Source organism: Cardiocondyla obscurior, linkage group LG20 (genome assembly GCF_019399895.1).
Source record: "Cardiocondyla obscurior isolate alpha-2009 linkage group LG20, Cobs3.1, whole genome shotgun sequence".
Taxonomy (NCBI): Eukaryota; Metazoa; Arthropoda; class Insecta; order Hymenoptera; family Formicidae; genus Cardiocondyla; species Cardiocondyla obscurior.
This window is the reverse complement of record NC_091883.1, coordinates 3,191,847-3,219,458: the sequence shown is the minus strand read 5'-3', so window position 1 is coordinate 3,219,458 and position 27,612 is coordinate 3,191,847. Positions and strand designations below refer to the sequence as shown.

At 45.7% G+C, this 27,612-nt stretch overlaps 1 protein-coding gene across 10 annotated transcripts in view; it reads right to left on the bottom strand.

Moving 5' to 3' along the window:
• The window catches only part of LOC139110492 (rap guanine nucleotide exchange factor 2), a 76,544-nt gene that overhangs the window by 16,967 nt on the left and 31,965 nt on the right, over positions 1-27,612 (bottom strand). For 6 of the 10 annotated variants that reach the window (XM_070670305.1, XM_070670307.1, XM_070670309.1 and 3 more), the window contains exons 2-3: positions 15,092-15,538; positions 12,974-13,049 (exon numbers count right to left, since the gene is read on the bottom strand). In XM_070670305.1, the coding sequence (XP_070526406.1) occupies positions 12,974-13,049; positions 15,092-15,396 (381 nt within the window). In that variant the 5' untranslated portion in view covers positions 15,397-15,538. Of the gene's footprint in view, positions 1-2,262; positions 2,670-12,973; positions 13,050-15,091; positions 15,539-27,612 lie in introns of those variants that run through there. The other 4 variants (XM_070670306.1, XM_070670316.1, XM_070670315.1 and 1 more) reach the window with 2 other exon arrangements.

Here is a 27,612-nt window from a genome sequence, read left to right as displayed (position 1 = left end):
CTGCCCTAAATATAATTTATTTACACGCTGACAATCGTAATGCGCGCAACATAATTGCGCTAATTAATTTCGTCGTTGTTAACCGAACATTACGTTATTGGCGAATGCTTGCCAGTTCGAGCTTTTAATTATCAGCAAACCACGACAATGCCATCTGTCTTTACCTTTCGCGACGATCTTTTTTCCGGTTGACAGGTAGTAGCATTCGTTGCTGAACAGCAGCATAAAAAAAAATAAAAAAAACAGAAACGGAAGAAAAAAAAAAAAGAGAGAGAATGAAAAAGACAATGAGACGAGTGCGCCTCGGACCGGAACTCGTAGGCCGGACTTCCGGTAGATATGCTGGTTATACGTTCCATTCCCGGCACCGCTCCCTCGTGATTCGATTGTCACAATGAGCGTTTAGTCAATTTCGGGATGAAAGTTCAATTTCCCAAGGCGATCAATCGATCGAGCGACACGGAGTTCCAATTCCGCGCGGTCGCGACATATAAAATATAAATAATAAAAAATATAATACGTTGTAGATAAAAAAAATATATATATAAAGTTACTGTGTTTCATTGTTCGGGTGGAAATAAATCCGACGCGTCACCCGGGAGTTTTCCGAAATAATACGAGCTCACGGCCACTTTGTTCCGCGTAATCGTTTAAAGAACTGCAAACTAATCCCGACATTATGCCAACATTAACAACTTCGACGTCAATTGTTCTCGTACAATGGCCGTAACCAAATAGCGTACTCCGCGACTCTAGTTTCTCCCTATTTTCTTTGCTTAATAACACTCGTTCCGAAAGGACGCGCGTTATACGTAATTAGCGATCGAAAGCGTAACGCAACCGTGGCGCAATGCATGTAAACGGCCGAGTGCAGAATGCGCGTGTATTTTTGACGTAACGGCCGTATTGTAAACAATTACGTGCATATTAAGTGCGAACGCGAAACAACGAAGAGTTATTTGGCAAAAGTGTTTTGCGATGCATTTCAACGCGCTGCACTCAGCGCATTCGTGTTCGAACAATATGCTCGCGTCTTCATCAAACTCCATTTGTACAACAAAAACACAATGCATCTTTCAAAAAAAAAAAAAAAAGATATATATATATAAATAATATTTTTTTAAATGCATAATTGGCACGTCGTGACTTATTCGTCTATAAATTGAAAACTGCTTGGACTAATCGGCCGTTTATTAAAATTATCAATGCGACAGACGATAAAATTGAATTTAATTGAAGCGATTACTGACACAGAGCGCGTAACACAATGCTCCGCGATATAAAAACGTAATTCTCTTCCAGTGCTATCCGTGCTTCGCGGAGCGGCTACGGCTAAACGAGAAATACTCTCTCAATTATACGCTCTCATTCATTCCGTTTGTCGGTCTCCTACATTGTGCGCTCAATCTCTGCGTGGGACCTTCGACCCGCGTAGGCGGCACACGGTCCACGTGCACACAAACGCGCGGCGTACAAAACGACGTACGGTATGTACGATCATACGAAGCGTCCCTGACGCTTCGTCGCTGTTTTTTTTTTTTTTAATATCTCTTTCAAGTCGATCCCGATTCCGGGCGTTAATGACCCCGTTCTTAACCGCGATCGCTCGTATCGCGCGTTATCAAGTAGTACTAAGAAGATCTGAGAAGGAGGGAAATCTAATAGTAAAAGAAAAGAACGGGGGTCTAATAGTAAGGGGAACCGAAAGTTGAGATATCAGCGTATAATCGTAACTGGATGTGAAATGAACGACCGTTTTCCCAACAGAAGATACAACCGGCGATTAAAATCCTTACGAGAGATAAACGCTCGTGCGCTCTGTCCGCAGCGGATGTGGCGGTAAAATGGAACGTATATCTGGTCTACTTCGTTTTACATACGTTTTCTTTTATTTTTGTACATAATATTCTCTTTTATAAAATTGCGTGAATCATGACAGCCCCGAACTCGACGAAATAAAAGTAATATTTAGCGCAAAGAAGAAAATTAATTTGTACAGCGATATAAAGATCGATAAATCGTATAATGAATTTATTCGCGCAGCTTTATTTCAGTTCGAATTAATATGTTTTTTTCACCGAAAACGGAACTTCGGTGGAAAATCACTTTTAATTAATCAACGCGATTTTCACATAATATATATTTTTCCTGTCAAATATAAATTTTATTATATGTAGACGGGAGTTTATGAAAGCGAATTATGTAGATGAATCGTGATGGATTAAACTTGTAAAAGTTTTATGAGATTATGGATTTCTTTACCTCGGACGACACGATCGACAGGGTTCTCGGCGTGCCGGGCCAACTTCTGGACAACGAACGTCCTTTCCGTTTTCTTACGACAATCCGAGGCCGTCCAGTCCTGCTCGTGTGTTTCAACATCGCGAATAATCAACCCCGGGATATTCAATCGGAATTACAAGACGTCCGACCGTGCACGGCGTCCACGTGGTTTCTTCACCGTCATCGCCACGCAAATCGATTCGCAGACGTCATATCTCGCCGATCAATCGTGTACACTGAGAAAACTTTAGTTACTTTCGGCCTCGGCTATAATTTCGTGATATTTCTAACGAATAAATACAGCCGACTCAACCTGTCCGACGGTGGAAAAGATTGAGTCGATTATATGTATATATATATTTTTTTTTCTCTCGGTCGTGTCACGTTGGCTTGAATTCTTCAAAAACTCGGATTTCCCACCATGTAACTCTGCATTTTTTTTATATTAGTCAAACGGCACCTTGCAAACTTCGCGATCTTGAGCTCGAACGCCGACGGAATCGGCCTTCACGGAATTATTAATGCAATTATCTGGCCTGGATCGGGTTTCGCGGTCGACACGCGTGCTTCCCTCGCACACGACGCGTCTCGTGCAGAACTGAATCGTTCACAATTCTTCAAGGGCTAAAGACCGACCGCACGGTCACGTGATTTAGGCGCTCAGTAACGTAGAAAGGCTCGTAGCGGCGTATAATTTTCTTGTCGACGCCGAGAAATTAAGAAATCTAATACGAAATTAATGGAGCATAAAAAGAACTTCGCTTTAGATAAGTCAGAGTGAAGGATTTAATTTGTTAAAAAAGTCAGCGTTTAATATACAATTTATTGTATATGATAAATAAATCTATTAATATAAAGCCGACCAATAAATAATAGGTTTAATAAACGTGTCTATAATATACGAAATAAAATTAATTAATGTACAATAATGAATTATGACGTTTTATAAACTACTTTTCATCATCGTGATGTTTCTTGAAACTCGATTTAATAAAGAGTCCGATAAGAAATTAGATTTGTTAGATTTAGATAATTCTTAGTTCTTTCATCCCTTAATCTTATGAATTTAATTGGAACTAAAATATTTCTGTACGATAACGCCGATTGCTCTTTCACGTTGTATTAGAAAGGAAAGAAAAAAAAAAAAAAACGTCCTACCGACGTTGCCTAAAGAAATAGGCATCGAATATCGGAGACATATGTTAGCATAAAAGATAATTCAACCTTTCAAAAAGGATTTAAAAAAAAATAGGGAACTGTTTGTGAAGCAAAGATAAGACTTTTGGAAAAGAAAACTGATTCAAGAAATATCATCGAATGGAAAAATAAACGAATTAAAAGATTTTTTTTTTCACGAATGAGAACATATTTTAATCAAGGATTTATTTTCTCTTGCGTTATCCAATTTAGTTGTACACCATTCGTTATCACGGGCAACGACGAATTATATGCGATGGTCGTACGTCGCGCGAGGTCGCCTGCAAATTTTGAAGCCGCAATTCGACGACGCGGTGCGAAAAAAAAAAGAGAAAAAAAGTCGGATAAATAAAAAGAGAAGAGGCGCGGATGAATGTCGGATAAGATGTAAATTACGAGCGCGTTGATGAACGCGAGCGCATGAACTGTCGTCCGTACCGTGTCCTACGAGGAGTTTGCATTACCGCGCGCGGCTACACGCCGGACGCATCCGGCTAAAAATTTCTTTCTCTCCCCGGGACCTCCGCGAGCGGCAGTGTGTTTTATGCATCGCGGCGCCTGTCTTTATTTTCGGTTCTTCCTGTGCGCTTGATGCGCCATTTGGCGTCGCACTAAAAACTCGGGTCGCAAGCGAGCGGACCTCGTGGCAGAGAGTCCAACTCGGAATCGCGGCTTCCACGCGTACCCATGCAGAGGCTCGTCCGTGTGAAGCCAGCATTGATAGGGTGTAGCCCGCAAAGGCAATAAAAAAGAACTTTATATATATAATATAAGGCAGTTTATTCATAGTATAAATTAACAAACATAATATAAATTGCAATTGTTACAAAATTATTTTATTTTATTGTTAAGTTTAAACGTTATTCGCAATTGATCTTCGACTAGATGAAGGCATCGAGATTACAGTGGGCTACCGCGACGAGTACGATTGTACGACACCGAGTATAGCCGTAAAAAGAGAGAGTCAAAAATATATGTCTGTTCTCTTCTTATAACTCGCCGATATTGCCGAGAAGCGGATCTGCGATAACTGCCGGCGACGCCGCGAAAGAGTAAGACAGGCAGTGTATAGTTCTGGGCCTTTTCTTGTATCCGACGGCAGCAGAAGTGCTGGCTTCACACGGACGAGCCCTCTGCATGGGTACGCGTGGAAGCCGCGATTCCGAGTTGAGTTCTCTGCCTCGTGGACATGCCCGCGGAATTCGTTAAAAACAGCGACACCGTCGGCTGGTCATAGAGAATGGCAAAAATAGCGACCCTGCATTCCAATCGAACGAGAGGCGAAAATTTGCATAGCGCGCAAATACTGTTTCCAGCGTAGAGAAAAGACTGCCGAAACAGAAAACTTAAAATTCTCACAACCAACGAAAAAAAAAAAAAGAAAGAAAGAAAGAAACCCAAGACACTTTCTCCGAGAGAAAAAAGAAAGTTGCTACACCTTATAATTGCAAGAAAAATCAAATAATATTTCACTAAAAAATTTATGAGACATGTAAAACCGCGTCAGTCAGCCGTATCAAAGTCTGTCGTACCAGGAAGCGCTAGGCGATAAAATGGCTTCGAAGAACCCTTAGGGCTTCCGAAAAAAAAAAGAATCACGAGCGAAGATACGACGTTCAAGGAACCAGTCAATAATACAAAACTGACGAGGTGAATCCTGTCGCGACTGCACTCCGGAGCCTATCAATCGCTATCGATCTTGAAGCCACACGTGATCCGTCAATTTATCACCTTCGCGATCGTTCTTTTTTTTTTTTTTATTATAAACCGCACCTTCCCGACCTATCGATCAGATTCAGTCGGTCGTCACCTCGCGCTTTCGATTAATCACTACGCGTCCAAGATACGAGCTATCGTGGCTTTTAATAACGCTCTTAAAAGCACGGCCGGCGACGTCAACCGCAACGAACGAGACGCGAGAAGCAACTAAAGTCGCCGGCGGCTTGTCCGCGGCGTGCGGCGCGATAAGCACGCTATCTTCCTCGCCGCGGATGTTCATTTTTTGTCGCGCGAACGCCTAATCGCCGCCGCAATCACGGGAGACGTCCTCCATCTCTACGAGAGAACGCAGTGTCAACCGCTCGAGGGAGAATACCGTTCCAGGCGGCGTCGATTTATGCACCCCCGCGCGAGATGAATGCAGCCGCGTCGTTAATTCGCCGACTCGCGTTCGTCTCTCCGGTAATTTCTTGCGAGCTGCGGCGTCCCTAAACTCGGCGTGCTTTAACGTTAACGAGCCCCGAGGCCTTCGGACAACAAATCGCGAAGCTCCCTCGGCCGACTAAACCAGCCTCTCCCCGAGTTTCTTAATAACATTTTAATTAAGAGACTATCCAGCTGCATAATTGCTCGCGAACTCCGGGAGATGAGATACACTGGCGTTCTCACGCGAGTAAAAAAAAAAGAAAGAAAAGGCAAGAAGAAAAAAGAAGAAAAATAAAGGAGTTATTTCTCGGAAGAAAGTATGTGTGCTAAGATAAGCCGCGGAGCAGAGAACGTTATCAGTTTACACTGATCCGAGATGTCGGGCAGCGCCGTTATTCACGGCTTCTGGACTTACGTGTCGCCGTTATCGCGCGCGTTATCGCGGCGATTGAAGAAGCGCTCCCTCGCGAGAAATGGCAAATAGTCACCTCCGTTCGGTTCGCACGCGGTTCTACTCCCGGGGTCGTGCGGCATGAATGAAAGATATCGTCGTACGAACGCGCGCGGACGCACGATGTGTATGCGCGTCCACACTTCGGCGAATCGACACACGATCGATGCATCAGTCCGGGGCTGTATCGCGTGTCGCACCTTCGCCCACTCGCGCGTCACACGGTCGCATGGGGTAACGCGATAATGTGCGACCGATGTACGAACGGCTTCCAGCGGCGCGCACAATCGTAACCCGTAATCGGTCAAGCGTATATTACGCCGAGGTAGCTCGGTATTGCCTCTCGTCAATACGGCAAAAGCAGGCGAACGGTCGACAGGTTGCAGGTGCATCTAAACGACACTCGGCGAGGAAAGAAATCTAGGTCGGCCGTGCCGCGTGCCTTCGCGCTGAGAAAATAGCTTCGACTATAATTTCACGATACCTCCCCCCCCTCCCTTCAGCCGTAAACGTAACGCGACTCCACCATTTCCAGCGATATAATAGCCGTGCCAACTATATTTTGATCTGTTCGCGAGTCTGGGAATAGTGGCGAGAGGCGAGCATTCGCGAGCGTGAATCCGCGTCGAAGCACAGCCCGAGACACGTGAGCGCGAGATAACGGGAAATAATTCCGTAATGCTCGGCGCGATTTAACTGAGGAAATTAAAGATCCGTTTCAATAACGAAAAGAGATAGCGTGCATCCTGAGCGCCGGATGTGTGCCGACTTGGAGCGCGAGCTGAAAGAGGCCAAGGAACCGCGGTGCCCGCGAATGGGTTCAAAGTGTACCGTCGGCTGTGGCCGTCCTGAATTAATAAGATTTCGCCGATTAATTAAGATGGTTGCCCGAGCACCGCGCGGAGAGAAAAATTCAGCCCCAGCTACAATTGTATGATTGTATTTTCTAAACCACAGATCCGTTTCCGTCGTAATTGAGTCAATTGTATTTTCTCGTTAAACGTACAAAATTATAATTAAGGTCGAAAGTAATTATATTTTTCTCTCAGTGCGATTAATTTCAAAATATAGTTTTTTTTTTTTTTTTTAATTATATTGCGAAATCCGATTTTCGCGCAACTGAAGTGCGTTTCTAAACTCGAGTCGCGCAGACGTTCGGCGGAATTCGCGAGCGAGGAAAAAAAAAAAAATAAAAGCGAACGAGTAGTTCTTGCAGCGCGGCCTCGCCCTAAACCGAGAGAGGAGAGTAGACACGTTGTCTCAGTGAGGATTTATTTTCGGAATGAAACTGGCCGCTTTCTTTTTCCGTTTTTCCCGTTCCGGCGAAACCGGCGCGAGGTTCGGCATATATTTGCCGGACCGAGAAATTCCGTCCTCGCGCTAAAACGCCAAGGAGATATTACCGCGGCGGACGAAAATCGCTGCGCGTCCGCGATACAGGTTAATGAAGCCCTTTTACGGCATCAACGAACGTGTCGTTATTAACCGAGCTTGCTATTCAAAATAGGTCGGCGTCACAGGCGACACTTCGTCACCCTACTTGACATTTTCCGTCGCCCCCGCGGCTGCACGAAGTATTAACTATGAAGAAGTTGTGCCCTCCCCTCCACAGCTATATTATAATTTATAATTAAGTTACGGAACAATTTGTATAGAAACCCTGCAAGATTCTAGGAAGATCCAATATTCATGTACCAGGGAGAGATATTTGATATTGCGCGGTATAAGCAAATTATAAAAATTATGTGGCCGAGAAACATTTGCGAAATTCCGCGGAGTAACATTTTTATATATATTCCAATAAAAACTCTCTCTCTCTCTTTCCATATATATGTATATGTATAAAAAGAAGCTCGCGAGGCAATTAAAGCGCCATAACGCCGCGCGTAACGGGAATGTCAAAACGTCGGAGTGTCAGCGTGGCGGAAAATTCAGCGTGTATTATAATTGAAACACCAAGTGTGTTATGATAAGCTGGCATAACTCGCAACAGTTAGAGTAAACTTTATATCGGATTGGATACGGCAAAGTGTGCCAGAGGGTAGAAGGCACGGTCAGAGTTCGCCCGAAGTATGTCAGAGTATACCCGAGCAAATCGCATCCTCGAGGCTCAGATCTCGAACTTCTCGTCTCATGCTTGAAAATCAATTATGGCGATGTCGCCGTACGAAAATTCACCGCGATATGAAAAACGTAGCGCGCAGCATCCAATCTTCGGTCCATTAACGTGAACGTATTGAATATACGTATTTAATAAATAATAAATACCTATAATTATATTATTACTGCGCTAAAACGTTTCTTGAGTTCTCGGAGAGGAACCTGAATAAAATCGCGACGCTTGGCTTACGAGTTTTGCTTGTTTAATATGAAAATCTCATTTAGCGCTGCATGAATATTAAGTAGCTACATTTAACGCTAAGTACGCGTCGTATAAATATCCTGCGGAGAGGCCCCCTTCGCGGAGTGTTAAAAGAGTCCGAAGATAAAACTGAAATCTGAGTAATACCATGACGAGTCACGGCCCCGATTATACTCGAACTTCCTGTACGCAGAGGTTCCCGTAATGAATCCTTATCCAAAGGCGCTTACGCACGGCGGATGTGGCGCTCCTCGCGCTTCTTACATAAATGCGCTCGTATTTATATCGAAATTATTCCCGTTAACGTTTTATTTTCGGTGTCGCCGTTAGACTCGAAGGAAAAAGGAAGGCAACGCTCCGTATCAATAAGCGAACTTGAAAATTACACGATTTACTTTCCGCGCTCGGCGTAGAAAGGCTGGCCTGCGCCTCGCATCTAGGTCGGCGAGAAATAATCATAGGACAAAGATTGCAATTTATATAATTGCATAATTGATCGCGCACGTATGTGGAACAGACCGGCACGGAAATTACAACATTTCAATCGCGCGCGATTATTTCCTCTCCATCCCCCTCTTCATTTCGTCGCTATCGGCACATTTTATTTTATTTCTTGTTTTTTTTTTTCTTTTTTTTTCTTTTTTTTCCCTTTTGTAAATTCACGCAGAATACTTTTCCCTCGGATAGTCCGGTATTAGCCACGGCGAAACGAGAGAAACGTGCGCGATCGGAAGCGGAGTAATGCCCGCCGAGCGGATTATTCGCGGCGCAACGGCATTTACAGCTGCAACTTGTTGGTGTCCCCGACGAAGGCAAAGTTTCCGTATTTGTTCGTTCCATATACGGCGCCCCGTAATGATCGATTCGTCCCCGGTTTATCGGTTTTCCCGATGGAAATTGGCCGAGCGCTCGCGCCGCGCGTACTTTTCCGCGTAAACAGGAGGTTTCTCCTCGCAAAGATAACTTTCATGGAGAACGATATCATCCCGCCGGAAGTTACGCTGCCTTTCCTGACGCAAATGACGATTTTCCCGATAAACGAGACAACGGCCGGCGAAAATGCTGACGGGCTTCGTTTTAATTATCGTTACGCCGCGATAACGAGTGAGATCGGTCGATCGTCATCGCTCGGCGCAATTTTTAATGCCCTCCCCTTTTCATATTTTACAAATGTGCGCCCGACGTAATTGGAATCTTCAGCAATTATAAAAGATTTAATTTATCCATTTTATCCGGTCGACAGATCGTAAAGGCCGATAAACACTGGCCGATAATTAAAATGTAAATCGCAAAACGTATTGGAACGTATAAAGCCGAACGTTATCATTAATGAAACAAGGAAAACCTTAAAGAGAGAAAAAAAAAAAAAAAGAAAAATACCTATAGAAAAAAAGCTAAAGAAAAAAAAAAGGGACCGGCCTTTATTCTTCCATCTGCGGCTTTTTTGACGTCTTCCCGTTCCGCTGCAAGCGGACCGCGATCCAGCGATCGTGTTCTCCACGAGAAACAAAGACGATTTTATGCGCTGCGGCGCCAGGCGCCCGACGCCGTTTCGTCACTGGAGATAAGCTTCTTGAAAATTGCACGCGCTAATGAATCGAAGGATGCACGCGAAAGACGTGCTCGGTTATGCAATTAATGCCCGCATCCCGCGCGCTGCTTTGCTCTCGAGCGAGAACGTCCCCTCCACGAGTAATACCAGTTTTCTCAGTCTCTGCGCTGACGGCTCGCTCGTTTCGCCGCGACGACCGCGGGAATAAATATTAATTGGAAAGAGAAATGGCGAAAGCTTCGCGCAAACAAAAACGGCACGAAAAATGAAGAGCACGAAAGGATCCCCCTCCCTCCCCCTCCCCGATCGTCATTTATAACTCCGCGGATTGTTGGTCCTTTGACATTTAAGAAGCGACGCGTCTAAAATAACTTCTAATTAATTGAAGAACAACGTCGAGAGGAAGATACCCGAGCTGTCAGCATTCATATTAAATGTATATAAAATATTATACTAATATAGTAATACGAATACGCGATGTGGAAATAGATTTACATTAAAAAAAAAAGAAACATATTTATACTTATTTGCGATATTAGTCGCGTGCGTTTCTTTTTCTGGCATTAAGATGCGGTATTTGTCCGCAAGTAGACTTCGGAGCGATGATTAATCTTCATCCGAAGCGTCAGCGATGGAACCCCGTCGCTACGAGCTCTCGGGCGGCGCGTGTAAGGGAAGCGACAGGGATAAAGTGCCGCGGTAGCGGGAGGAAGGTTAAAGGTCAGACGTCCAAACCTTTCGCGTACAGGTCACAGAGTCGCCCGAGGACACACGTGAACTCGCGTGTACTACCTGCCCACCGCCGATATTTTTTCCGGCGCGTCGCGCGGAGGGAGGAAAAAAAAAAAAATTCCGCTCGTACGACCGGAACTCGTCGGTGCCGATAAACGTTCCTGTCCTTAACGATAAAAATTCTCCTCCTCCCCCACCCGCCGCCGTCGATATTTCGCGTGAGCGCGGTCAAATGAAATAAATCAGCCGAGCCGCCTCTAATACTTCCAGAAGCGCGTATATTAATTTGAATAAAATCCCCTTTCACAATCGCTTCGCGAAACAAAACCGGCGCCGCAAACAACGATAAAATTCTAGTAAATATAAAAGGTAAATTACACCTGCGTTATCAAATTCCATTATAAATTGTGTTATTTCCCTGCCGCGTGGACGAAACGTCGATCGTAGGTGGAAAAGGTTCCGCGGTTCACGGGGGGGGACCCCGTGAGGTCGGAGCCGGATGAATTTTTATAATTAACGGTTTTGAAATAACAGCTCGTGCAAAACGAGCGTATGCGCGCTGCGAAATTTCAAAGTTCGATGCAGCAGCGACGGAGAACAATGCGCGGGGGTTGTTATGAGAGACGTAACCGCTGGCGAACTGTTTCGGATGCGGCGAAATCGGGCGCAGGGGTGCGTCGATTAACACAAAGCTCGGACACAAATTGTATTCGAGTAAGCCGGGCGCGTAATTGAAAGCTGAATCTGATTGATATCGAACGCGAAACTAAATCAGTTTAATCTGATAAACCATAGCTAAACCATTACAACCGAATCGGATAAATAAAATGTATAACATTAATATTTCTTTCCTTGAAGCTGTAGGAATTTCGAGTAATACAACGCGCTGTGTAGAATTTAATAAAAAAATATATTAAAAAAAAAAAAAAAAAAGACAGGTTTCTTTTTCGAATTGAACCGCGCAGCTATCTATTAAAATTAACGATGCTGTGTAAAATGCATCGTATATAATAAAGAAAAATTAATGTATAATATTTAAAAGATTGGAATTTTCACAGCAGCTATTTCTTAATTAGCTAATTAAATAGAACTTAATCGATTATCAACAAGTAGTGTCATGCAATTTGTCGGTAAAGTAGCGTAGAACGCGGTTACAGATGGCAGCTCGAATCAGAAACTTAATTTTCTGTCCACGCAGTATAATTAGAGACATAAACCGGCGTTCCTAACAGCTTCGTATGCTTGAATAAAGTTCACCTGCAATATCTGAACATTCCACGTAACTCTGCAATTAATTACGACTGCAAACGTAATTAAGCCTGGCTCACGCGGCCGTTTAACATTTTACAGAATGATTTTTATAAAAACTCATCAGGCATTCCGAAAGAAAACGAACCGACGTCGCGGTTCGTTTTCTTTCCATTCATTTAATTTCTTTCCTTTCTTTTTTCCTTTTTTTTAATTTTTTACAAGAAGATCGTAACAGCGCTTGAATTATTTATCACTCTCTTCCGCTATTTTCCACCAAGACTTATTACGTATAAATCGATTTCGTTGAAGAGCGCCCGTTCAAATTATAAATCGCACAACGCGGGATCTATTAAAGGGATCAAAAATGAAATGGAAACGGTTACTTATACATTATTCGGCTAAGATTTATTAAACGTTCGAAGGCACATTTCGGGATTAGTGATTTATGAAAGGGGGCAAGTTCCATCGAGGAACTCGTGATTGCCAATCCCATCGCATCTAGGAGTTTGCCCTAATTTCGGCGCGGCCGAGAGAATCGACCGCGCGCCGCTGGTAACGAAATAAAGCGAGCCCTCGGCCGCGGCAGCGGTGACGGCGGATTCCAAAACTCTTCTGAGCCCGCGGCATAATGCCGCGAGAGAAACTATCGATTAACTGTCCGCCGCGTTGCGTCTCGCGAGTGTCCGCGGCGCATTGTCTTTTCGCCGTCCGATATCGCCGACGCTTCGCGCAGTCCGGTGCCCGCAGAATATCTCGTAAACGCCTAGCTGCCACAACTGTTTCCCATTTCGCGATAAACCGGCCAGAGAAAGAAAAAAAAAGAAGGAAAAAAATTACGCTCGCTCAGTTTTGATTGAGACTCGACGTGCGTGCCCGCTCTTTCGTGAAACTGAATAAATAGAACCGCTTCTTTTTGCGGCTGAACTTTCTCGCAATCGTTGGCGATTCGGGGCCATCCTCTCGCGCGGTTTCATTTTATTAAACGCAAGGTTCTACTTACGACAATCATCTCGGAGGGCTCGAGGACGAAGCACTCGTTCGGCCGCCTGGCGCTGCCACCCGTCCGCTTCCCAAAGCTGCAACAGCGAGAGAAAAAAAATATTTCTCGATTAGAGACGCTGGAAATTATGTAGATACTAATTGCGCGTCTTAAATATAGACTTATAGATTACATTCAGGAAATTTTGTAGTAATACCTTTTCGTCGGGAATTAATTAAACCTAGAAGCAGATCGGATAATTAAACGGGAATTAATTGGTCTTGGAAAAAAAATTCTAGTGAAAAAGAATAAAATATATTTGTTCGAATGAAGCGGTAACAGTGTTTCGCCAACAGTCAGTAATCCGATTTTTTTCTCTCTCTCTCTCTCTCTTTTTTTTTTTCGAAGCACCGCATATTTCGACGAGGTAAAAAAAAGCGGCGGACTCCAAAATTCGCCATATAAACCCCTCAATTTCGCATTGTTTCGGATCGAGCGACAACGCGAGGGTGTTTGCGCGCAAACACCCATTATTCCGGTGACGCCAATCTACGTCCCGGCATTACTCTCCACCACCAATATCAGATGCCACAGCGCCATCGACAGATGTTCCCCGGCGTCATAAAGGGTGCCCCGCAAATTAACCACGTGGGCAACGAATTTTCGGCAATATCCCTAGAATTTTATACGTGACCCGCCGAGATGTGATCGCCCGAAAACGTTTCTCATAACTAAAGTATCACGAATCCCCCTTAATCAATCACAACGTATTTATTAAGCTTATACCATCGTGAATCAGAAAATAAAACACTTATCGTAACTACCAATTAATCAAAATAAGTATATCGAAGGAAAAAAAAAGAAAAAAAAAAGAAGAGATAGAGAAAGAGAGAACTGCATATATTTCATTAACGGCAAAATACCTATAGAATATTGATTTCTTATTCGTGCACAAGTGCTGAAACAAGTAAAAAATTTACACCACTGATAAGAAAGTGAAGAAACCTTTCTTTTTTCTCGTTTCGTTCGCGGAGGTGTTTTGCCTCTTTCCTACCTGGGGGGCATCGCTCGCCGCGGAAAGTCCTCTCGATTTAACGGTGACGACCGTGAATCGAGCATCGATGCTCGACCGACCGAGAATCGGAAAACCGTGATGCCGGGTGAAGGGCGGGGGGGAGGGGGAGGGGAGGGAGAGGTTGCAGAAGGCCGTAAGGTTGTCGAAGGCTGTTGACCCGCGTGTTGTCCCGCTCCTCCCTCGACGACTTGAGCGCACAAACGGAGCCGCGATGCGTAACGCACGCGTAACGCATGCGTAACGCATCGCTTCCGCGTGCGTGCGTGTGTGGGTGTGCATCGCGTGTCCGCGCTCGCATTCGTACGTCGCGGAAAATTGAATTCGACGTGAATGACACTCCTCGGCTTCCCTGGCACTCGAGCCCTGTCGCGGATCAGCCCCGCAAACGTCGCGCTTACTCGCCTCGCTTCCTCAGGATTATAATTATTTCGTTAGGCATGTAGGTCACCCGTTATCCGCACGCGCGCCGACATTTCCGCCTTCAGCTCGGGGAGCGCGATCGATCTCTCTCGCCGAAAGTTATTTGCCGAGCCAGGAGTATATTCGTCGGTTTCGACAGGGCGTTTCGATTCTCGCTCCGCCGGTGGAGGGAAAGCAATCAAAGCAGCCGCGTCGTTCACTTTGCCTCGCGGTGGAGCGCGAACTTTTGTCCGGCCGCGTGCCTTCCCGTTCCCTCCCCCATTTCCCGAAATATCCCCGCGGGGGACGCGCTCGTTACAATTCGCTCCGACGCGAACCGGGGAACCTTGCCGTCCGATTGTCGGACGATCCTCCGCATGCCAGAGCGTCCTTTCTCCCTTTTTATCCCCCATCACGTTCCCGCCACCCCGGGTCCATTTCGCGAAATTATCCGTGCCATTTCGCAATACCGCGGCCACGTGGATCCACTCAACGTAATGAGACATTTCTATGACGTCGCCAGAGCTGTTATCCCTTCCCCTCGCATCGCCCTTTTTTTTTTATTAATCTCGTTCGTTGCCCCGTGAACTCCTCTCTCGCGAGATAAATAACGGTCGCAACGAGAAAGCGTAAATTCCCTCAACGTAATCCTGCGGAGGACTTACCAGACAGAGAACCTTCTCCTGGGAAACGCGGGTGGTGGTGGCGGCTGGGCGCGATGGGTCCTGTCGACTGACTCGCTTCTGAGGGCTTGTACTGCCTTAGGCACAGCCCTGAAGGGCTCTTGGCAGGCTTTCGTGACTATGCCGCCGTTTCCAACGCCATCGTTGAAATTACCCGTGCCACCGCCGCCGCCGCCGCCGCCACCGCCATGGAAGCTGTTCCATCTTCTCACCGGGCCCTTGTTAGCTCCGTGATAGCCACCATTATGGCCACCTGGACCGCGTAGCTGGCTAGTGTGCTTGTGCATCCTCTCAATGATCCTTTCGCCGGGACGCGCTAGGTCCGTCCATCTCTTATATCGCGATCATACGCATTCGCGCGAGCCGGCTACATCCTCGACGACTCTTGTCATCGTCTTCTCCGCGGCCCTGGTGGTCCCACGAGCACCTCTAAAGTAAACCGTTGTTCTCAGGACTGCGTCTTCGGGCTACGAGGATTCGCGAGCCAGCCATCGATCCGTTGGTTTTCAAGATTAACTCCGAACCGTCGCCTCTCGATTACGCGCTTATTAATATTAAACCCTACGGCGAACCCGCCCCGTCGCATTGTCAAAAGTCACTCTTGTCCCTGCATTTGAGTAGTCGCGAAGGGTAACGCGGGGAAGAATTGTAGTCGCCGGCGCGTTTCCTACGAGGCGCAAGACAATTCTCACAAGTGGAGCGGTTATAAAGGAGAGATACTGCGCAATCTTTTTCTCTTTTTATTTTTTTTTTTTTTCCCATGGCGCGCGACGATATTCGGACCGAGTCGGCGACAGACGAGGTCGAGTATTATAGAGTCAAGTGATTCCCAGTAGCTCTCTCGTACGTGGCTTGTATAATTTTATTTGCGCGACCTACGGGATCCGATCGCCTCGACGACTAACGGCGTCGCGATGTCGTCCGCCGTTTCTTTTGACCTTATCAGGCCTGCGCGCGCGTTTACGAGGAAACGCGATAACGGAGAGAGGAGGGTTTATACCGACGATGTAAAAGGGAATAGAATGTCGCGGGCTCAACGATAGCTGCGGGCTATCGTATTAAAATACGATGAGCGGTGCACTGTTCTATCTCAGATTTCGGAAACATTGATGGAAGTGCACTTGTCGCGACGCATTATATTACAAAGAGACACGCATAATTTATTAATCTTATTTTGTTCTATTTAGAAATTATTTTTTTATTATTTTATTTATATATAATTATTATAATTATTTTTTTTGCGATTACTTAGTAATATTTTGGAGGTCGGCGGGTAATTTGCGACTCCCGAAGAAGTAAGTAAGAAAGTTCGTACGCTTTTTCGTTCTTTCACGTTTCTTCTCCGGCAAGAATAAGAAAACAATTTGTTACCCTCGCTCATAAATGGTGATATATTGAAAGCACCCGAAGGAAAAAGATGAAGCCCACTTAATTCTCTCGCACTCGTGTTTTTACCGGAGTCCTCGCCGCGGCTCGCGCTTTTTAGCTCGCTCTCGGCAACGCGCGCGCATCACTCAGGGCGTCATCATTCATTCGACAAACTGTCGAGGGCCGCACCCCCGACAACGATCTGTCATGATAACGTCAATAAAAAAAATAAAAAAAATAAAAATATTCTCGGGCGAAGTCTTCTATCCAATAAAACAAACTCGAGTGACGCGCGCGGGCGCTTTTACGCCGTGTTCCACCTATTGGAATTCTCTTTTCGCGATTTCGCCGCGGCGGTCTCTGGTATCCGTGGGAAAATCTCTGCGACAGCGCGATCCGACGCGCAAGAAGCACCGACGGAAGAACGGGGTCTGAAGAGGTGGGGCATAGGCCTTTTGCCGGCCAGGCGTAGAAATTCAGCGAGCTTGCGGAAGCTCTTGAGCACGCGCTCGGTTTCTCCTCTCGCGGGGAAAAGCCGTGAGAGAATTGTCGGAACGTGGCCGATTAATTCGTTCACGTTGCGCAACGTAAGTCTAATATAATACAACGGAAAGAAAAAGTCCGCGAGCGATAAACTTGGCTCAGCCGCGATACGTCGTTACAGTTATTGCGCGGGTAACAGTAATAAAAAAAAAAAAAAAAGAAAGAAAGAGATAATAATAATAATAATAAATTACTTAAAAAGTAAAGAAATAGAATTAAGCTTCTGAATATTCCGCGCGATAACTTAGATCGCCGTAAATTTTCCTCGCGTTAATAAATGAATTATTAAGCCGACGGTAGAGCGCGCACGTCCGCGATTATAACGTCCAAGGCCAATCTGGACTCCCACCGCACGAACATTGAAGAGAAAAAAATGAGGAGGCCCGAGGTGAATACGAGAAGCGCGTGAACCTAATCGGCGAAGATGGCAATTAACGAGACGATGGAGCGGCAGGAAGAATTTCCATTTCCAGCGGAACACGCAGAGCGTGCCTTCCGGTACAGCGATCCTGCTGCGCGATTATTAGTTATGCGCCGGTTATAGGTATGCCGGTGCATCCACCCTGCATTGCTTTCTGACTCGCCGCGAAAGTCTACTTCGCGAACATAAACCGTAAGTAACAACGCGTAATAACGCGCGACAAACGATGGAAAAATTGGCGAACGCAGATATTTTTTTTTTTTTTTTTTCACGCGGAGACTAGGAAGTAATCGCAGAACTAATCCGGCTTTAAAGTTCGCGTCAGCGAGAGCGGCTGAAAAGCAATCGTTCCAAATAACGGATTTCGAGCGAGCGTAGTATATGTTCATTTACCTGCTTTATTGCTTAACGGAACTCCCGCTCTCTTTCACTTATGTAAAAATTTCTCATCTATCAAGCCTTTACGCGGCCGGGCTAATTAGGTATAACAACTTCCCTTTTTTTTATTTTTAATTAAGAATGAGAACGGATCGATCAAAGTTTACGCGCGATGTGGCATTAAAGTAATATGCGTCGTGCTCATTTTAGTCCGCGGCGTGATCAACGAGGGAAGTCATTAAGCGCAATTAAAATTATTATTTATCATGGACCTGAATAAATGTGTGACATTTCACAAAATGTCCGAAAAAAAAATGCTATAAATAATTCCTTATCAACATAAAAAAAAAAAAAAAAAAAATACGTATCTTTCTCCACCTATAATATTTCAAACCGGATGGAGATAATTATAATCCGTTAACGTAAATGTTATTAATCTCCAAACTCGGGCAAAACTCCCCGAAGTCCTGTCGCGAGATTTAATAATTATTCCCGAACGACTGGCTGAGTGATTATTGAGCTCAATGGGTTAAGAAACAATCGGCCGCTGCTATTGTCGGCGATAATAGCGGATAGTCTTCGCGACGACAATGCGCCGCTGTGTAACAAAAGAGCCGCGAGATCGGAGAAAACGGTAATAGTAGGCGAGCACCGTGGAAGAAAAGGGCGAGAGGATACGGGGCGGCGATGAAGCGAGACGGAGGAAAGTCGGCAAAGAAGATCCTTGCCATACAAGGACGACAGACTCGGGGTCCATTGTTGCTTGCACGTCCCTAATCCCGGCGATCCGCGCGCAAAGTCCCTCGCCGCGCTTCCACTAACGAGCACCATTCCCATAAGTCTACGCCACCGACGTCGTTCTCGGCTCGGCTCCAGGAGAAGACGCTCGTCGGTGCTCGTTAAAGCGCACGGCCACCCCGCGCATTTCGACCCGGCGCTCATGCCGCCGTCACGCGGATACGATTTCCGAGGCCTACGTCGCGAAATGTTAACGAGATGCGCCGGGAAAAGTCCGGCCGAGCGCGATCGAGACCGCGATTCCGCTTATCGTTCCGCGAATTTCTCGGGTCATTCCCTCTCGAGCGACGAAGAGAAAGCTATCGGTATTTTTATCGCCGAGGAAAACTGGAAGTAAATCAGGAAATATCTCTCTGCGAGAGCTTGCGGCGCCGTTTACCTTCGTAAATGCATACGTTGGGTCAGTTTCTCTCCCCCGTCTCGCGTCTACGCAGAAATAAATAAGGCTTTATTCGAAAGTAATATCCTAAAGCTATGCTCTCGTTCATTGCCCCGCGACGCCCCTCGGAACTTTTAATCCTTTTTGTTAACGTTGTTAAAAACACGCGGGAGCCGTAACTACCGCGAGCGTCGAGGCGCGAAGCGCGGAGATGCACGGAAAGTGAACACGTTGACCACCGTACGGAAGCCGTAAAGCCGACCGCCCTCGTTTGACCAGATTTTCAGCTCTCCGAAGCCTTTGTCGGAGGCTGGAAATCCCGTGGATCTCGTTCTCGTCTTCTTGCGCTCTCGGAGGTGGGAATCGCGCTTCTGCTCCGCGACGGGAGTCCGTTCTCGTTAACGGAAATGCGTATCGTGATTTGAATCGCGGGCCGTAAATACGCACGCCGGTGCGTGCCGGTAAATGCATCAGGTTCGCGAGCGTGCGCGTCCCTCTGGCCTTCTCGCCGTTGCGTGCGACGCATCGTACGCTCGACGCCATCCCGAGCCAGCGCAGGGACTTAGATTGAGATGAAATTGAAATCTGAATCAAAGCAATTCACTAAGCCAGATATTGGCTTTCTCTCCTCTGATTGGTTAAAATCCAATCCGATTCAATCTCAATCTTAATCTCTCGGCTGATGTAGGCTTTGCGAAATGCGTACGTACGCGCGGGAAGCGTCGCGTTTGCGCGAAGGCGCGTCTCTCGATCGTCTCGCTTGCTTGGAAAGCGTAAAGAACGCTCTTTTTTTTTAATTAAAAAAATATAAAAAATTATTTCCTTATTATTTTACAAGTGTATTACGCACAAAGTGATACCTTTACGCAACCGTAAGTGCTTAGGTCATCTGTTATTCGCTCGCGTAATTCTACGCGCGCGCATCCCGTATTATACTCTAATTTATCGCTATTGCCGGTACTATTACATTACAGCCGCGATAGAAGGACGTCGTATCGTTAATAGCAGAGCTAATTAGACAAGGTCGTTCGGCAGCAATCGATTCAAAGTGTTCTCGCGTCATTATATTTGAATTGTCGATTTTACAGCGCGACTGACCCGCGAGGTCGGAATATTTTTAATATTTAACTCTCATTTCTTTTTCTTTTTTCTTCTAATTTTTATTTAAAATGCAATCTTATCTTTATCCAACGAAAAAAAATTAAGAAATTTTCTTTTAATCGCATAACGAGCGACGACGCTGAAAATTATTAATTATTGATTTGTAAAGAATTAATCGACGAGAAAGAGACAGGAAGAGTGAGAGAGAAATATTGAGATTCGCAACCTTCTCGTAATAAACAGTCGTGATTTGATCATTCCGACACGTCCACCGCGAATTCCATCGTAATGCTCCGAAAGGTACAGTTATGAGAGATTGTTGGAGCCGTGGATGAAGAGCTGCGGAGAAGCGAAACGGAAAAGAACTAAGGGGAGATGCGCTCAAAAGGGATGAGATAATGTTCCATGGGGCCTTCCAAGAGGATCTGGTGTCTCTAATATTAGACCGGCGTGTCCTACGAGATGCTTGTTGCAAGACTTCACCGTGTCTGACGTCTCGCCTTCTCTTACACGTGCTTCGCAAATAATTAATAAGAAAAAAAAAAAAAAAAAAAGAGAAAGAAATTCTCTTTTAATATTCACGTAGCGCAAGATAAATAAAAAAGAAAATGAATCACTATTAGAATTCTGCAGAATGAAAAGAATGATGGAAATAAATCCTATTTATTCTACGGAAAACGATATATCGTTTCGGAAATGTTTCGAAAGCAATTTTCCGAAATTGTCGAATGCCACAAATATTCCGCGCGATAACTTCGCGGAGCGTAATCCGCTTTAAATTTTCCGCGATGGATCGTCGACGCGGGCACTCTCGAGTCAACGTTACGGATGGCGATAACGCTCGATTTACATTTGATCCCGGGCATATTTCGCGGTCTCGTAAATTGCGCGTCAATCGCTGACGGTGCAGTCGAACGTCGAAATGCTTGGACGGGTAGCCGAAACGCGTCGGGTTTGATAACGACATGCGCTGTTAAAATGTACAGCGCGAGTGAAAGTGGAACGCACACGGCTGAGCGCGTACATTTCGCCGGCAGCATCCCACTTTACCTCGCACGCACGAAACGTGCACGCACCGTGAGAGAACGACCCTGGATCGCCTTGGGAGTCGGCCTCCATTGAAGAAGCCGGGGCATTCCCACCGGCAGCGGCGAATCCGCGAAGAAAAGGCACGGGGGGAAGAAACGCCGGTGCAAAGTTCAGCGCACCTAAGCCACCAGCAAACTTCCTCCTCGTGTGTTTACAATTTCTGATCGGGAATCCGCTGCCTCGCGAGCGGAAAAGATTTCTCCGCCGCGCCGCGAGCCGTCGTTTCATCATCGCGCAACGTCTTAATTCTTTAATTTTTTTTCTTTTCTTTTTTAAATAGAATTTGTAAATTATTAATCTACAGTATTGTATTCCCTAGTCGGCGAGACTTTAATATTTTTTTCCCAGGGTAAATAGATTTATTCTTTAGAATTCGCGCACCCGCTCGACTTTCAGACGATAAACGTGTCTCTGTAATTAAATTTTAAATCGAACGCTAGTCAAATATTTGTCCCGCAGGCGTGAGCTAGAGAAACAGAACCGAGAGCTCGCCCGTTTCGTGAGAAATAATTTATTTTTTCTTTTTTTTTCTTTCCTTTTTTTTTCGATTCCGAGCCGAGTGGAGACTCGGCCTGGAAAAATTCCCCGGCAGAACCGGAATCGCTCAACAGAATCGGACGCAAAGGACGAGGATTTCTCACGTGTTTCTCAGGTATAGACTTTCTTCCCACAGATGATTCGGCAAATCCAGAGGAGAGACTCTCCATCTGGAAACATTATTACTATCTTCGTCGGCACTTAAGCATAGCGAATCGCTTTAGCATAGCGACTACGACGGCGCAGGCAACAATTTTAATGCGGTTTTCCCTGCTTATTCGCGATGTCGACGCGACGAGATCATTTCTCGGGCATTCCCGAGGGAAATTTGCCATCCGTTAAAGTAATTTCCGCGGGCTGGCTCGAATATTACGCCGTGATTCTCGAAAACAAAAAGTGCGATCGTAACAATGAGCGCTCTCCTTTGGCGAGAAAACGAGATGAACGAGAGCGAGGCGGCGGCGAAAAGGCAAATTGATCGCGAAGGACACCATAACGGTGAAAACCCTTTTTACCGCCCGAACCTTATTATCTCTCCCGCTGAACCGTATCCAAAAAAGAAGAGGTCTCGCGCTCTTTTCAAATTTCCTCCGTAAAAACGTGTTGCATTCGGGGACTTTGTGGAAAATATAATCCGCGCGTGTTATTTAAAGGTGGAAGAGCCGAGCCGCGGATATCAATACTTTGCAACGTTTAACATTTCCGTGGGGAAAAAAAAAAATAAAAAATGCTGAAGATTACGTTTTAATAAGTAATATTCGAAATGTTGGATTTAAATACGACGGGATTTTCCAGCGGCGCGAGATAAATTTAACGAACGATTCTTCCATCGGTATTCGCTAATAAATACACGTATCATTTAATTCGATACCCGTGATAGAGAATACAATTACTGCTTCGGCATTTAAAACTATATCAGCCGCTAAGATATTCGTTTATTAAATCTACATTATGGATGCGTAATCTGAATATTTACGGATCCATTAGCCTGGCCTAAATTCAAGTTCCCCAAAGGCTAATAGTTGTTACGCGCCGTTAAATTATTTGCTCGTTCACTTCTAATCGCGCCGAGATACGTGCTAATTAACGAGCTGCGAGAGAAACGCGTGCCACAGATTAATCGATAAGAAAAGGAGAATCCCGCTTGGAGGATTCCCAGTGCGCTCCAATTTTCATCCTAAACTTCAAACGGGAGAGAAGCGATAGGGATGTGAATACGCCGGAATCGGTAGTACGTCGAACGTGAAACGCGAGCCGACTTGAAAACGCCCGTGCTCGATCAAAAATACTTTGCATAAGACTGCGTACAATGGCTGCCACGGAAAGGAGTCGATGTCCGATAAAAGTCCCTCGACTCGGGCCGTAGAAAGCCTTAGAAACTGCCAGACTTCCTGCGATGAAAGTGAGGAGGGACGATTCAATGCGTATTCTCGGAGCAACGGCAGCTCGCTCTAATGGATTTGCAGTCGATCCGCTGATTCTGTCTTAACGACGGGCTCGTGTTTGTGTGCCGCAGATCCCTAAGCTCGGCGCGTACCGGAGATTGAAAATCTTAAATGTCGATCGATACCGTTGCCGAGCTCCTTTACGCGCGTGGTCGAAAAGAAAAAAGAAAAAAAAAATTCCACCTCGATATCGTCGAGAAAAATTATCGTATACCTGCGGAATTTAACTGTATCGCTGCTTAATAAATATGTAACTAATGTGTGATTAATATTGCTAACTGTAGTCTGCATTTAATACTTGAAAAATTTACGTATGGAAATAAAAAAAAAAAAATAAAAATTGGGAAGGAAAATATTGAAATCTTAACAACGAGTAAGAAGTACACGATTCGATGGAATTGCTTGCGCACAACTCCATTCTTGCGAAAGATTTGCCGTAGGATGCTGCAAGTATCGATTCGCCCCCGGCAATAGTAATCGGTTTAATGTGATCCGATTAAGCTTCGAATCTGTTGCTTTACGAACGATTCGTTCGATTTTTCGCTCGGGCTCGCGACGGTGCTTTCGTAAGAAAGTCAATCCCTTTACCGGAACGCGTAGATTATGTTCTTCGTGGGTTTGCTTTTACGCAAAACGTACGTATATACCGCGTACTTAGCTCCGTGTTACGTTGATTATATTTCACGCGGCTCCGCTGCAGAAATATGTAAACAGAGGAGGAGATATGCAGGTAATGTATTCCATAAAGCGGAGTGCTTCCGTAACGATTATGACCAAGTTTTAAATAGCACTTCGAGGAAATCGTAAAATTTTGACAGTACCGTGAAAGTTTCAGTCTCCTGTCTGCGCCGTCTTTAAAAGGATTAATGCGCCGAATGCATCGCGTAACTCTTGAATTTCTTTTCTTTCTTTCTTTTTTTTTTTTTTTTTTTTTTGACAACCATTCGTAATGAGGAACCGCGATATTCTATAACGCATTTCCCGACGTCTCTCGTTCGAGCGCAATAAATAGCGACCGGGAGGCATTCATCACGCGAGGAAGGAAATTATGACGCCGAAAAAAAAAAGGAAAAAAAGAAAAAGATTAAAAAAAAAACCCCCCGATGATTTACCCAAATTACATTCTGTTTTTACTCCGCGCCGAGTTTGACGTCCGGAATCACGGTCGAGCCAACGAATCGAGCGAAATTAAATTTCTAATGACCACGGGGCAAGCGTACGTAAGGATCCCCACGTCGACCCGGAACATCCGCAGCAGAAGAGTAATATCTTAGATTTCAATCCGAGAGATAAATAGATAATTCGGGGCCACGTAACCTTTTCGACATGGAGGATATTTTCCCCCGGTATCATCTGTCCCGGGTCTTTAATACCCTTGCCTCGGAACTCGAGATGGAATACCTTATGCCTGTCATGTATAGAATTCATGAGAAACTGCTTTCAAGCCTTAAATATGCAGCTTTGCGCGTACACAAATGCTCGTATTTGAACGCTGCACCGCGTCTCCGTCAGATAGCTTCGAAGATCAAGCGTGACGTGGAAGCTTATAATAACGTAAAGGATACATTCCGTAAAAGGGTACGTATAAAATATTTATACCAGACGCGAAACTCATTCAGAAATATAACGTCGAACTCGCGAGATACGCCGGGGAAATTATTTTATGATATAATAAAGTGATAAACCGGCGATAATAAAATTTTAAACTTTAGCCAACTAAGTAATGTTATAAGCTTGAGTTAAAAAAAAAAGAAAAAAAAAATATCTACTGGCTTATTCGAAGGAAAAAAAAAGGTCTTTGTTATATATCGCTTAACTTTGTAATGAACGCCGTTGAACAGCCCTGCACGATTCGCAAGTTTATCGTAATTATACTTTCCTAATAAATTACCGGCCAAGTCGAGTTGACATTGAAGACGTACTAACTTTAGCTCAAGGTCCCCGTATTTTCTTCGTACTATTAATTGTTATTACATCGATCGATGTAAAGCGTGATGACCTTTTAAAAATGTGACCAATCGTTCCCGTGAAGTGGCGCCCGGAATATTAATAACGCTCGGTTCGAGGGGAACCGATTTTACAACGCGATGCGCTCCGAATGCTACTCAGACGCGGTAATGCATTTCCATATTTCACAACAGTCCAATTTCTCGTATCTCCTACGCACGTACGCCCACGCACGTGCGCGCTCATCGTCGCGTCGGCAATTTGACAAAGGCCGGGCGCAAAAAACAAAAAAAAACAAAAAAAGAAAAAAGCCAGCTTCAAATCGAGAATATTAATTCTACATAGCAGAGCACGGCGGAACAACGACTGCGTTTGCGATTTTTCACGGCTAATAATCTAAAACCAATCCCTTTTGAACTGAGGAAATTAATCCCAGACTTAGAACTCGTATATTCAAATCAGCTCGATTATCGTTACGTACGAGAATAACGTTCTCCATTAGAGACTGACCTTCTTTCCTGCGCGTGCAACGCGGTTAATCAACGGATGGACCGAACGGGCGAGACTCTGGTGGGTGTGTCATTTTCGTGCATCGCGCGGCGGCATCGGTTCGTGCCGGAGAAGTGCCCGTTCGACCGCGTGTATATCCGTAGGAGAGCACGTGTACACGCGTGGAGGGCACGTACGAGCCGGGCCGGCTCGGGTCGTTATTCGGAGCAATCTGGGGGCCATAAATCGCGGCCGGAGATACAGGGACTGGATTAATACGGGCGGGGGAGGGTGCCTGTCGCAAGGCGACGGAAAAAAGACGTCGATAGAAGCAGGGCCTCGCTCGCGCCGCATCATCCGAGCGCGTCATCGTCGCGCCTCCGCCGACGCTCTCGCGTTACACATTTAACGCGGCCGACGAGAGCCGCGATCGATTACAGCGGCTCGCGTTACTTCCGACCCGCGACGGCGATCCAGCTATCCAGCCCACGAAAAGCGAGGCGCGTCCGGGCACGTTGACGGCGGAAAGACGGCGTTCTCTGTACCGCACGCGGCGGCGGGATAATGTTTACGCGTTCCCGTGGGCGGTTTCGTCGTCGCGATTCTGGGGCGCCGTGCAAGCCGCACGCAAATATTTAGAGAACGCATCGACAGATCGATCCTGTCCACGCTCAAACAGAGATCGGAACGGCCGCGGCCGCGGCCCTTCGCGAGGCGGGCAGTGACCGAGGATAGGGGAGAACCTGGAAAATAGGTGCGAAAATCGATGGCGCGACCGGTACCGGCCGGCGGAATTTATCCGATAATGCGATGATATGGGTGGCATGCGATGTGTGCGGTGTCGCTGGTTTAACTCCCTATAAACCGCGCGGCGTCCGCTTCTGAAGAGCGGAGAATATCGCGTGCCGAGGGGGAAAGAAAAACGAGCGAGGCACCACCGGTGGCCGATTATCCATCCGTCGAATCGACATCGAGTTAATTGAGCGACGCGCCATTTTGTCGCAGAATCAATCGCGGGGGAAGATTCGCCCCGACCGGGGAGGGCGACTGATGGAAAATCGCCGCCGCCTGGGCACCCGAAACAAAATCGGTGAAACCGATCGCGATAAAAGGCGGGCGCGCGCCGGTACTATTTATATTTACGCCACTTTCACCGATATCCTCCGGCGTAACACGGTTGAGGAATAAAAGCGCGCCTAATGGATAGCTCGGAGATAGAAATAAATGGACACGCGAGATCCAATTGAACGTCCTACGCTTTGTGAGAGAGAGGAGAGAGCGAGGGGAAGCGAGAGCGTTACATCTGTCTTATGTAAGACTCGAGGGGGAAGTGTATCGAGTCGGCTCGACGTGATTTCGAGAGCCCGAAGACACGTGTTCGTCCTTCGGCAGGAAGCGACGCGTGTGTCCTCGCTCAGTTCTTTTCATTAATTGGCAGACGCAGCGTCTCCAAAGGATTCACCCCGACGCAAGTCACGTGGCTTTAAGAAAAAACAAACGGCCGTGTGTCCGGGAGACGTTATTGCGAGAAATAAATCTCATTTAAACGGCTGCAGTCATTCGGTTGGTTAAACGGGGCTCTTTCTTTTTTTTCTTTTTCATTTTTCTTTCTTACTTTTTTTTTTTTTTTAACGCCCTGAAGCTTGCGGCGCGATAAATTAGCATAAAACAGCGCTATGGGTAATTTTCCTTCGAAGCATCTCTCGTATGAATAAATATTCATTTTGCGATGCGAATATGCCGGTTTAACTTCCACAAAATTGTACATTGAGGTGCCAATCACTTGTCATATCACAATAGACACGCAGCCATTGCAAATGGAATTGTTTGTAGCTCCGTGAATTTTATCATTCGCAAAGGTACGACCGGCCAATATTACATATTCCACGTAAAAAGAAAAGAAAGAAGAAAGAATTAAAATAAAAATTCGTCTTTAACTTCCCGACAAAGTACCATTGATTTTCCGCAACGAGGTAACCAAATGAGTTCTATTTATTATTAGCCAAAC